The sequence below is a fragment of the Mya arenaria genome, chromosome 15, assembly GCF_026914265.1.
Source record: "Mya arenaria isolate MELC-2E11 chromosome 15, ASM2691426v1".
Lineage (NCBI taxonomy): Eukaryota > Metazoa > Mollusca > Bivalvia > Myida > Myidae > Mya > Mya arenaria.
Genome location: NC_069136.1, coordinates 6,307,702 through 6,321,248, shown reverse-complemented (window position 1 = coordinate 6,321,248; position 13,547 = coordinate 6,307,702). Strand labels below are relative to the sequence as shown.

The window sequence follows — 13,547 nt, the reverse complement described above, 5'->3', positions numbered from 1 at the left end:
CCTTTACCAAAGGAGTTATGATTTTTTGCTATATCCTAAGTTCTACCAGTGCCCCCGTTGATGTTACATTTAAACACATTGATTGTGCTTTAAATGTTTTAACCACAAAAAATGAATGGTAGAGTTATGTTTCAAACTTAATTCCATAGACATTGTCAAGTCAACAAAGGGTTCATGCTGGCTTAAGTTGAAACAAGGATATTTATGTATTTGTCAGGCAGGATATTGCTCTTAAATAACTCTTTAACCTTAGTCTGACCGTGGGTTCCAAAACAATATTGATACCAATTAGTTGAATATTTTCAAGAACCATCCATATTCTTACTATGAGAAACACTGCAAAGCCGGTGTGTTTGTCCAGCAGGCATTTGTTTGGTCAGCAATATAGTAAATTAGCCGTAGTATTTAACATCAACCAAACACGCATAACTACACAGGTTCAGGATTTAACATGAGATACGTGTATTGTACGGATGTAAAGATTTATCTTGTTCGGACAATTCCATTAAAACAGTAGGAAGTACCCTGAAATGAGTATAAATGACGTAGGAAACCATTTCAAAAGGGATCTATGCCCCTTTTAATTTACCCAGATATGGGTATGAATCCCTGATACTCGAACAGACACAGTGCTATTTTCAATATTAACAAGTGTCAGGGATTCATGCCCAAACAAGTATCAGTTGTTAGAACTCATGGGGGTTGTCTAGTAAATATCGTCCAAACAGGAAACCTAATCAAAACAGACCGGTAAGACGGCAAGCCAGTGTAACAGTAAGGCGGCCAAACCGTAAGCATGTTAACTGATATGCCAGTTAGCATATAGTAAGCCATTTTGGTGGTAAGCAAGTGGTTTGGCATTTAGTATGTCAGTCAGAAAGTCTGCCAGTCAAGACGTTTGCCGTAACTACAATTGTAAGTCAGTCAGAATTAAAGTTAGTCCCGTGATAAATCAGAATTTAAGCATGTCAGCAGTCAGGAAGTATGTTTGTCAGGTGAAAAATCAGTCAGTATGTAAGCATGTCACGTGAATAGCTTGTCAGAAGGTATAAATCCTGTCAGGAGGTAAATCTGTGAGAATAAATAAGGCTTTACCAGTCAGCTGGTAACTGACAGGCGGTAAGCTAGTCAGATGGCATATCAGTCACTGCGCAAGCCAGTTCGGTGGTACGTCAGGCTAACCGTCTGACCGGTGGTGTGCCAGTCAGTCTTACCGTCTGACAGGTGGTATGCCAGTCAGGCTAACCGTCTGACAGGTGGTATGGGAGTCAGGCATTTGGTCAGTCAGATTATAAGACGGTCCAGTGATAGCCAGTCTACATTTGTCAGGCGGTTAGCCAGGTACGTGACAAGCCCACTCAATGGTCATTGTCCACTGAAACGTTACGAACAACATAATGCCGATCATTGCCGGTCGTAAAGACCACTACTTTCGAGTTCCACCGTGGACTGAATTGATATGGAATATTAAAAGCAAACCTTCTCGCCAACCTTCACCATAGTGTTTCTTATACCCTCATAAAGATAAACATATACAACGTTTACTCTTGAATCAGCCACGGTATCAAGCTTGTCATAAAATGTTGGGTATTTGCAGTTTTAACTCCCGAACCTTTATCAAATATTTGTTCGTTTCTCTTCATGGAATATTGAGATAGTGTTCATAGCTGGTGTAAACAGACAAACTGACTTTCAATGGAAACGAATCCAGGGCAAACACAGACTGTATAACAATGCATAAACTAACCCATTAAAACAGTATTATTTTTAAATCTAATCAATACACTTAAGTAAGCATTTATATCGAATATCATAACCTAAATTTAAAAACAGGTCTCAGCATTTTATCTAACAATGACCATGCTATTTGATATTACCCTTGCAGTTTATTGAATTTATGACAGTTAAGATATATTGACATTCAGTGTTTGGTAATGTTTGGCAACGTAATAAACATATATGTTATTATTCATTGATATGACATTGTGTGAGCTACAGATTTCATAATAAATACAAACTCGATGGTTATAAATCAATACGTTAAAATCATTTCTTATAGACATATTCCGTTTCTACTGAACAATTTAATTTGGCCGTTTTGTATATTGATAATTCATACAATGATGTATACAATGTTGTATTCTTCATTGCATATAAAATATTCAAAAGGCAGTATTGTTACATTACCGGTATTTAACTACTTTCAGCTTATAGAATTTCGATGCTTATGTTTGCATTTTTCCACATGAAAGTTCATTGAAAATCCACAAGATCGGATTTCTATTCATTTTAAGTATAATAAAACGGGTGTGCGCTAATGCGTTTAGCAAATAATCCAGTATTAAGTATTGTGCAAGTATTAACCCAATATAGCAATAAGAAACAGTCGCAGGTCGGACTAAATATAGCCTTTTACTGACCGTTCCATGGTTCTATATATTGTCCATGATTGGCGAATGAAGCAGCATCGAGTTTATTTTATGAAAGTACATGTATGTATTTTTCGAAAGAGCCATATAAGTCTTATCGCCCCTCCCCTCCTCCCTTCCCAACCCCGACTTATCGTAGAGGCATGGTTCGGGATATATTGGGGAAATATGGCCAAAAAATTAATTTTTGTGCATAGCGATGATCACCCCACGTTTGATTACTCCATAGTTGGAAATGTATGTTCACGATTACCCTACAGTTGGGAATACAAATACTGATGATCACCTTACGATGACAATACGAATACTGACAATCACCCTACGATGACAATACGGATACTGATGCTCACCCTAAGATGGCAATACAAATGCTGATGATCACCCTACGATGGCAATACAAGTATAAATGATCACCCTACGATGCCAATACAAATACTGATGATCACCTTACGATGACAATACGGATACTGACAATCGCCCTACGATGACAATACGGATACTGATGTTCACCCTAAGATGGCAATATAAATGCTGATGATCACCCTACGATGGCAATACAAGTATAAATGATCACCCTACGATGACAATACCAATACTGACAATCACCCTACGATGACAATACGGATGCTGACAATCACCCTACGATGAAAATACAGATACTGACAATCACCCTACGATGACAATACAGATACTGACAATCACCCTACGATGCCAATACAAATACTATGGCAATACAAATACTGACGATCACCTTACGATGCCAATACAAATACTGACAATCACCTTACGATGCCAATACAAATACTGACGATCACCTTACGATGCCAATACAAATACTGACAATCACCTTACTATGGCAATACAAATACTGACGATCACCCTACGATGCCAATACAAATACTGACGATCACCTTACTATGGCAATACAAATACTGACAATCACCCTACGATGCCAATACAAATACTGACGATCACCTTACTATGGCAATACAAACACTGACAATCACCCTACGATGCCAATACAAATACTGACAATCACCTTACTATGGCAATACAAATACTGACGATCACCTTACTATGGCAATACAAATACTGACGATCACCTTACTATGGCAATACAAATACTGACGATCACCCTACGATGCCAATACAAATACTGACGATCACCTTACGATGGCAATACAAATACTGACGATCACCCTACGATGCCAATACAAATACTGACGATCACCTTGCGATGACAATACAAACACTGACGATCACCCTACGATGCCAATACAAATACTGACGATCACCTTACTATGGCAATACAAATACTGACGATCACCTTACGATGGCAATACAAATACTGACAATCACCTTACTATGCCAATACAAATACTGACGATCACCTTGCGATGACAATACAAACACTGACAATCACCCTACGATGCCAATACAAATACTGACGATCACCTTACTATGGCAATACAAATACTGACGATCACCCTACGATGCCAATACAAATACTGACGATCACCTTACTATGGCAATACAAATACTGATAATCACCCTACGATGCCAATACAAATACTGACGATCACCTTACTATGGCAATACAAATACTGACGATCACCCTACGATGCCAATACAAATACTGACGATCACCTTACTATGGCAATACAAATACTGACGATCACCCTACGATGCCAATACAAATACTGACGATCACCTTACTATGGCAATACAAATACTGACGATCACCATACGATGCCAATACAAATACTGACGATCACCTTACTATGGCAATACAAATACTGACGATCACCTTACGATGCCAATACAAATACTGACGATCACCTTGCTATGGCAATACAAATACTGACAATCACCTTACTATGGCAATACAAATACTGACGATCACCCTACGATGCCAATACAAATACTGACGGTCACCTTACTATGACAATACAAACACTGACAATCACCCTACGATGCCAATACAAATACTGACGATCACCTTACTATGGCAATACAAATACTGACGATCACTCTACGATGCCAATACAAATACTGACGATCACCTTACGATGCCAATACAAATACTGACGATCACCTTACTATGGCAATACAAATACTGACGATCACCCTACGATGCCAATACAAATACTGACGATCACCTTACGATGCCAATACAAATACTGACAATCACCTTACTATGGCAATACAAATACTGACGATCACCATACTATGGTAATACGAACACTGACGATCACCCTACGATGGCAATACAAGTATAAATGATCACCCTACGATGACTATACAAATACTGACAATCACCCTACGATGACAATACGGATACCGACAATCACCCTACGATGACAATACGGATACTGACAATCACCCTACGATGACAATACGGATACTGACAATCACCCTAAGATGGCAATACAAATACTGATGCTCACCCTACGATGCCAATACAAATACTGACGATCACCTTACGATGACAATACAAATACTGATAATCACCCTACTATGGCAATACAAATACTGACGATCACCATACTATGGTAATACGAACACTGACGATCACCCTACGGTGGTAATACGAATACTGAAGATCACACTACAATGGCAATACAAATACTTACGATCACCCTACAATGGTAATACGAACACTGACGATCACCCTACAATGGTAATACGAACACTGACGATCACCCTACGGTGGTAATACGAATACTGAAGATCACCCTACAATGGCAATACAAATACTTACGATCACCCTACAATGGCAATACAAATACTGACGATCACCCTACAATGGCAATACAAATACTGACTACCACCCTACAATGGTAATACAAATACTGACTATCACCCTACGGAGGCAATACAAATACTGTCGCTCACCCTATGGGGGTAATACGATTACTGACGATCACCCTACAATGACAAAAAAATACTGACGATCACCCTACGATGCCAATAATCATACTGGCGATCAACCTACGATGACAATACGAATACTGGCGATCAACCTACGATGACAATACGAATACTGACGATCACCCTACGGTGGTAATACGAATACTGACGATCACCATATGATGCCATTGCGAATACTGACGATATCCCTACGATGCAAATACGAATACTGACGATATCCCTACGATGCAAATACGAATACTGATGATCACCCTACGATGACAATAAGAATACTGACGATCACCCTATGATGACAATACGGATACTGATGCTCACCATAGATGGCAGTACAAATACTGATGATCACCCTACGATGGCAAAACAAATACTGACGATTACTCTACGGTGGCAATATAAACAGACGATCACCATACGATGGCAATACAAATACTGACGATCATTCTACGATGGCAATATAAACAGACGTTCACCCCGCGGTGAAAATAATAAAACTGACGATCACCCTGCGGTGGCAAAACGAATGGTGAAGGTCATCCTGCGATGGCTATACGAATGGTAGCGCTCACCCTGCGGTGGCAATACGAATGCTGACGATCACCTTGCGCTGGCTATACGAATGGTGACGATCAACCTGCGTTAGCAGTACGAATGATGACGATCAAAGTACCATGACAATACGAATGCTGACGATCATCCCGTGGTTAAAATACGAACACCAACGATCACCCTACGGTGGCAATACACATGTTAAAGATCACTCTGCGGTGGCAGTTCGAATACTGACGAACACCCTGCGGTGACAATACGAATAATGACGATCCTCCTGTGGTGACAACACTAACACTGGCGATCACTATTCGGCGGCAATACGAATTCTGACGATCACTTTACTACGGCAAAATGAATGCTGGCGAACTTCCTGCAGTGACAATACGAAAATGTTCGATCACTAGACGGCGACAATACGAATGCTGACGATAACCCTGCGATAACCCTACGGATACCTGCGGTGAAAATACGAATTGTGACGGTCATCCTGCGATGGCAATACGAATGATGACGATCACCCTGCTGTGGCAATACGAATGCTGACAGGTCATTCTGCGGTGAAAATACGAATACTGGCGATCACCCTGCCGTGGTAGCAAGAGTGCTGACGATCACCCGAAGATGGCAATACGAATGCTGACTGTCATTCTGCGGTGAAGATACGAATTCTGGCGATTACCCTGTGGTGGCAATACAAATGCTGACAATCACCATGCGATAGCAATGCGGATGCGTTCGATTACTCGGCGATGGCAGTACTCATACTGGTGAATACTCTGCGGTGACAATACGAATGTTGATAGTCATCCTGTGATAGCAATACGAATGCTGACATTCATTTTCTGGTGACAATAAAAAATACTTACGATCACCCTGCGGTGGCAGTACTAATACAGGCTAACACCCTGCGGTGAAAAAACGAATGCTAACGATCACTCTGCGGTGGCATTACGACTATTGGCAAGCCATACGAATACTGGCGAGTTTGATAGCGACGAATGTACGACTTAAGAAGGTTCACCGGAATTGCTCAAAAACATGTTTCAATCAAATCGTATTTAACGTAGAATAGCGCTGTTCTTTCCTACTGAATAGTCAGAAATTCAGTTATCGTCACAAAATGAAATATGATAAAATTGCATTAAAGTCATTACTTATCAATCTGTTCAATCATTACATCAAATGGCCATATTAGAACAAGCCCCTAAGGGAGCTCGAACCTACGTAACGACATTCCGCTCCGTATGCAGACCCAATAACCAACAGGCCGTGAACGTTGGTATGACACCAACTTGAGTTTTCTTCGCAATTTTTACAGAATATATGCAAAGACTGGGTCAGGATCTCTTCCATTGTTTGACTAATTGAACCGAGTGATCTCACCCGGACATTTTGGTATGAATTTACTTTTGGCAAGTGAAGTTTCATGATCAAATACGTGTTTCGTCCCGTATTGGTAGATCCGGTCTGCTCACCCGGAATTATGTATGAGGGCGGAGGAGCGTATGTTGTTTCGGCCATTTCAATACCTACGACGCACAGTTTTAAACTGAAGCCCAGGCTTTATTCATGGCCACTGCTATCGTGCTGTACAATACAAAACTCACGTAATCATCATTTTAGGTCACAATATAAACCTCTAGTTAAAACACATTTAAGCAGATTTAAACCCGGCTGCCGCAAGCAAGATATCTGAATAACACGCGCATATTTTAAGGTTGTTTTCTATACATTTAATCTTAGGAATAAAAAGAAAATTATTTTTTTTAAATGTTGTCTTGGGTTATTGAAATCAGCGCGGCATCTTAAGATTAAATATTTAAATACACATTCCATCGATGCCAGTCTCATATACAGCAATTTAAGCTTTTCTTTTAAAAGATGTTCTGCCCGCCCACTTAGATACGCGATTCTCAGAGGCTTGTCACGGAGTTTTCGAAAGATGTTGGTACGCTGTACGCAGAAACATACACAGTCCATTTTTCGGTACGCATACTCTCAAAATCGTTGAATAAATGTAATAATTTGGGACGCAGAATGTGTGACGCAATGAAGGACGATTCTGTGTTCAGGCGGGGGGGGTGTACACCCTCATATTTCCTATATGCATCGTGCTAAGGCTTTTCTTAGCCTACAGACCGAATAACATGTAGTTTTGACTAAGACCAAGATGACCATGGCTCTCATTGGCGTACTTGTATATATAGTCCCTGAAGTCCCCAGCAAGCACAGCATTTAATGAAAATGTCCTTTTTCAGTCCATATACGCCGAAAAAAACCGCTTGTATTAGCAATAATGTTTTTTTTTATATATATAACAGCTGCATCCCTGCTCGAAATTAACTTTCTTATGGTGTATAAATGGTGAAACTAAAATTATTTTTTTTCAATTTTCTTCAGGAGTCGAAAAAAATGAAGGTGCTTACAATGGAGTGTGTATATGATTAAATTTAGATATTTAATGATAAAGGTATGTTTTGGTAAAGGTTGTGTCTCATTGATCCAAAAGAAACGTGGCTTAGAATAAAGTACGTGTGAAAATCATATTTAAAAAAGGGAAATGAGTCATGCGTCGGTGATAATTTTAGAAATGATTTGAACACACGATAAAAGTCAGAACGCTTCATCATAACCTATTTAACAGCATGTATACTGCATCTATATTTAATTTATACTAGAAATGTCTTGTACATTCTTCAGAAAAAAATATATTTTTCTTTTGTCCTTCACTTTTTTTATTCTTTTTTTCGATTTTTAGGTACTAGCATAATATCTTCGAAAGGTGAATGCATGACCAAGGCAATGAAGTGCGAGTTAATTATCAAATATATCAATTCAAATGTACTTATCTAAAACGTAAGTTTGGACGAGAAATAAGACTTCTTTTGAATTTATACATAGTTTATCATTAATACAGTTGGTATTTGTAACAGTTTCAATTTAAGCCGATTATAAAGGTCGATAGTGTATTGAAAAATTGTCATTCAAATTGGTTTTATTTATGAAAACAAAAGTTATAATCGCTATTGATATCGATAATCGTAAACAGTGTCCATACTTGACCAGCTTTCTCCCCGGGAAACGAATAAACATTCAACTGTCGTCTAATATGTATCCATACGCCAGTAAAGAAATAGTTCGCCCCATTAATATAATAAAGTTCACGTTTTTTACACAAAATCACAATTTATATTCTAAAATAAATCATTTCTATCTAATAGTTTCTCCAAAATACGCGAAAAGCGACGTCCAATTGCTTAATTAACAAATTATATCATAACAATCGAAAGTCGCTCCGCGGATGTATACACAGGAAGTGGTTAAGCGGCTGTCTCAGTATATAATGAAGGAAAAATCATCAATCGTAGTCAGAGCTTAAACAAGCAAGCAGTTGCCTTATTTATTCCCACGTTAGAAAAACACACAAAACCTCAACATGCGTGAAATCGTGCACATGCAGGCTGGCCAGTGCGGCAACCAGATCGGTGCCAAGGTAAGAAAAGTTTACTTACTTGTATTTTTTTATAATTTGTACATGTATGTTCGTTAATTACCAATTCAAGATGAACAGATGAACACATATGACATGGCATATTAACAGCTTTGTTGGTATATACAGTAATACCGAATACATATGTACGTTTTCACTGAATTTATGTCGATCAGTCGATGTTTCGAATTGCATGTCTTTCAGTGAAGACATTAACTACTAACATCATTGCAAACTAACGTGTGACAATTGCATTATATGTTCGTGTATATAGTGTTCGCTCTTGTCTAGCTGTTCACATTTTTCAAATCAATATCTGGATAGATACAATGTACATGTATAATTTTATAATTATATTTAACGTATAAATGTGTGCCTATTTGCCATCCTAGTTACTTAGATACAAGAGTGCTAGGGGTTTAACGACCATCACTCTATGCATGTATAACAAATTTGGTCAATGCAGAATGTAAATAATTAATCAGAACCGAGCCAATTTCTGTAGAATATTACTATATCCATTGATTTACGATCGGAGTCTTAATTCCATTGAGACTTATCGCATGTATGTAGTCAGACCGTGGGGACCGCGGGCCGAGTAGGTCAAATTTGTTTAGTAGAATTAAATGAGTCATATTTGGTGATGCTTAATCTTAACTTTCGTACACATGTTCAGATTAAACGTCGTATCCGATTACAGTTTGAATACTGAACAATCAGGTATATCTGTTCAGCGATTTCCCATGTATCAGCTGACACAGATAATACAAAGAATGTATTGATTAACTTGAACAGAAAAATTATGCAACAATAACCTATTGATTGCATAAAATACTTCTCTTTAATGCAATTTAATTTAACAAAAAAAAATCCGATCTATATTTTCACCCGCACCGGTTATGTTTTGTCAGCATAAAACAATAGACTGTTTGAACTTTAAAATGTTCTCAATTTTCTTGTGTATTCTTTACAATTGATCAACCGTTTAATTGGTATTTAGACAAAAAAAAAACTGACAATGAAAGGGACTATCTATTTTCAAAACTGCATAGCAACACGGCCATTGAGTAAATAGAAATTATTCATTACTTGTCCGTACAAAAATCAATAATTGAACTATTGAACAAATTTCTACGTCTGAAGAACTCGATCAAAGAATTGTTTACATTGTTACCTTAGGAGAAACTTAAACCTTTTGTGTTAAGTAAACTTTCTAACAATACATTTTAAGCTATTTACGGTCGTTAATCAAGCGACTCGAAAGATTAAATTGTTTTAAAGAAATCTAAAACGAGGGCAAATCCACAAGACATTGGCTTAAATTCAATTTATTTGCGAAGGTTGATTATTTCACCCATTCTTTAAAGTATTTGCCCGCGTTGTTGGCAACCCATGATAAGGCAACTATCAACCCGAAGTTGTATGAGCGAGTGCGTCACCTTTCAAACTGAATTTAAATTGAATCATAAATGTTAAAATACTCATGATACTTCTCCATGATAACTCAGACTATAAATAAACTTAGCATTAGATTTTGAACCTATTAACTCTTGAGGTTTACAGCCTACTGCAAATAAAGAACATTTATACATTGCGCCTTTCAATTAGTTTAAAACTTGATTAAACTATAAAGTTGGCGAGAATATTCAGTTTTAGATAATGCGTAAAACGCTTCAATCTGATCACCAAAGCTAGGTTGAAGATTTATCAAACTAGATATCACTTGAAAAAATATAATCAGAATGCACTGACCACCATAATCAATAACACGGGTCTGATCTCAAGAGATATGTTGAAGATTTGATAAAATTAGATCATTATCTTAAAATTAGATCATTATCTTAGATTAAATTGTATTCGTCGTCATACCAGAATCGGTGAATAATCCACAACTATAAAACATCAAGACAATCCCTGAAACAATGGTATACTTGTTTCTAAGGCCCATTACTCCGACTTCAATTTTACATATATTTATCATTAATTTTCAGTTCTGGGAGGTGATCTCCGACGAGCACGGCATTGACCCCACCGGCACATACCACGGTGACTCTGACCTCCAGCTTGAGAGAATCAACGTCTACTACAATGAGGCCACCGGCGGCAAGTACGTGCCCCGTGCCGTCCTTGTGGATCTCGAGCCCGGAACCATGGACTCCGTCAGGTCCGGCCCCTTCGGCCAGATCTTCCGTCCCGACAACTTCGTGTTCGGACAGAGCGGTGCCGGAAACAACTGGGCCAAGGGTCACTACACAGAGGGCGCTGAGCTCGTCGACTCCGTCCTTGACGTTGTCCGAAAGGAGGCTGAGAGCTGCGACTGCCTTCAGGGATTCCAGCTGACACACTCCCTCGGTGGCGGCACCGGGTCCGGCATGGGAACCCTCCTCATCTCCAAAATCCGTGAGGAGTACCCCGACCGAATCATGAACACATTCTCCGTCGTACCATCACCAAAGGTATGTTCTGTTTATTCGCAACCTGTCAAGTTTAAGTTTCGTCTTATCCTCCGTACTAATTAAATGTTAATCTACTGGAGGTAGAATCTTATTAGGAAAATAGTTCTTAACTTAATTAAATTAAATAGACAAACAACATTTGAAATGAAAATCGAGTTCTAAGGTATTCTAACAAAAATATGTATGTTATCTTCAGGTATCAGACACCGTCGTTGAGCCCTACAACGCCACCCTGTCCGTCCACCAGCTGGTCGAGAACACCGATGAGACATACTGCATCGACAACGAGGCCCTCTACGACATCTGCTTCAGGACCCTGAAACTGACCACCCCAACATACGGTGACTTGAACCATCTCGTCTCCGCCACCATGTCCGGAGTCACCACCTGTCTCCGATTCCCCGGCCAGCTGAACGCCGATCTCCGTAAACTGGCGGTCAACATGGTTCCCTTCCCCCGTCTCCACTTCTTCATGCCCGGGTTCGCCCCACTCACATCCCGTGGCAGCCAGCAGTACAGGGCGCTCACCGTCCCAGAGCTCACCCAGCAGATGTTCGACGCCAAGAACATGATGGCCGCCTGTGACCCACGTCACGGCAGATACCTTACCGTCGCCGCCATGTTCCGTGGACGTATGTCCATGAAGGAGGTCGACGAGCAGATGTTGAACGTCCAGAACAAGAACAGCAGCTACTTCGTTGAATGGATCCCCAACAACGTGAAGACCGCTGTCTGCGACATCCCACCCCGTGGTCTTAAGATGTCCGGCACCTTCATCGGTAACAGCACCGCCATCCAGGAGCTGTTCAAGCGTATCTCTGAGCAGTTCACTGCTATGTTCAGGCGTAAGGCTTTCCTCCATTGGTACACTGGCGAGGGCATGGACGAGATGGAGTTCACCGAGGCTGAGTCGAACATGAACGACTTGGTGTCTGAGTACCAGCAGTACCAGGATGCCACCGCCGAGGAGGAGGGAGAATTCGACGAGGAGGAGGGTGAAGAGGAGGCCTAAATATTTTACGAATATCAAAAGACTCTTAAACATCGTTATCTGGTTTTGGCACTACCGGCTTGATTTGATAATAAAAACAATACATTTGAAATGTGAACATTGTAAGATCACTAATTTCATGCAAGTTATCGAATAAATGTTACAACTGCTAGAATACTCTAGGCTAAATAATATACAATACAAAAAGATGAAGAACCAACTGAATCTGTTCTAAGTTTTAGTTACAAAATTGTTTATTGTTTAAAACAAGTATTAACAAAAAGTATTAAATATGAATAAAAATAGCAAAATAAAAACCTTTGTTGCGTTTTGTTCTCAGAAATAAAAATGATGATGACGATGATGGTGATGACGATGATGGCTGTAGTTAGTATTAGAGGCTAAGTTATATGAATTAAGAAATAAACAAGTTTGAAACTTAAAAGTAGATCCATATTCACTTGCATCTGAAAGAGGACTGCATCTTTTAATGTTTCAAAATATCTATAATTACTTGTTTTTGAAACAAAACATGCATGCTGAACTGAAGAACATATTATTTGTAAGAAGTACAGCACGTTTGGCCATCTATGCTCCTATAATAACTTTTTTACAATATATTTTTTTTAATTTCTAAACTCGTACTCGGGACGTTGGTTAATAGGGCCCCTAGAGCAGTCTGACCTCAGACTCGGGACGTT

General features: G+C 39.2%; 1 protein-coding gene across 1 annotated transcript; it reads left to right on the top strand.

The window, feature by feature from the left end:
- Positions 1–9,246: 9,246 nt before the first annotated feature.
- Positions 9,247–12,892, top strand: LOC128218971 (tubulin beta chain-like). The gene is made up of 3 exons (XM_052926757.1): positions 9,247–9,402; positions 11,391–11,855; positions 12,052–12,892. The coding sequence occupies exons 1-3, from the start codon at positions 9,346–9,348 to the stop codon at positions 12,865–12,867; spliced, it is 1,338 nt and encodes a 445-aa protein (XP_052782717.1). The 5' UTR covers positions 9,247–9,345; the 3' UTR covers positions 12,868–12,892.
- The last annotated feature ends 655 nt before the right edge of the window (positions 12,893–13,547 follow it).

What these genes read in the sequence shown, in the direction of transcription:
- LOC128218971 (XM_052926757.1), top strand. Translation starts at nt 9,346, where the DNA reads ATGCGTGAAATCGTGCACATGCAGGCTGGCCAGTGCGGCAACCAGATC. An exon ending in GCAACCAGATCGGTGCCAAG is followed by an intron (nt 9,403 to 11,390) that starts GTAAGAAAAGTT and finishes ATTAATTTTCAG; the next exon opens with TTCTGGGAGGTGATCTCCGA. An exon ending in CCGTCGTACCATCACCAAAG is followed by an intron (nt 11,856 to 12,051) that starts GTATGTTCTGTT and finishes TGTTATCTTCAG; the next exon opens with GTATCAGACACCGTCGTTGA.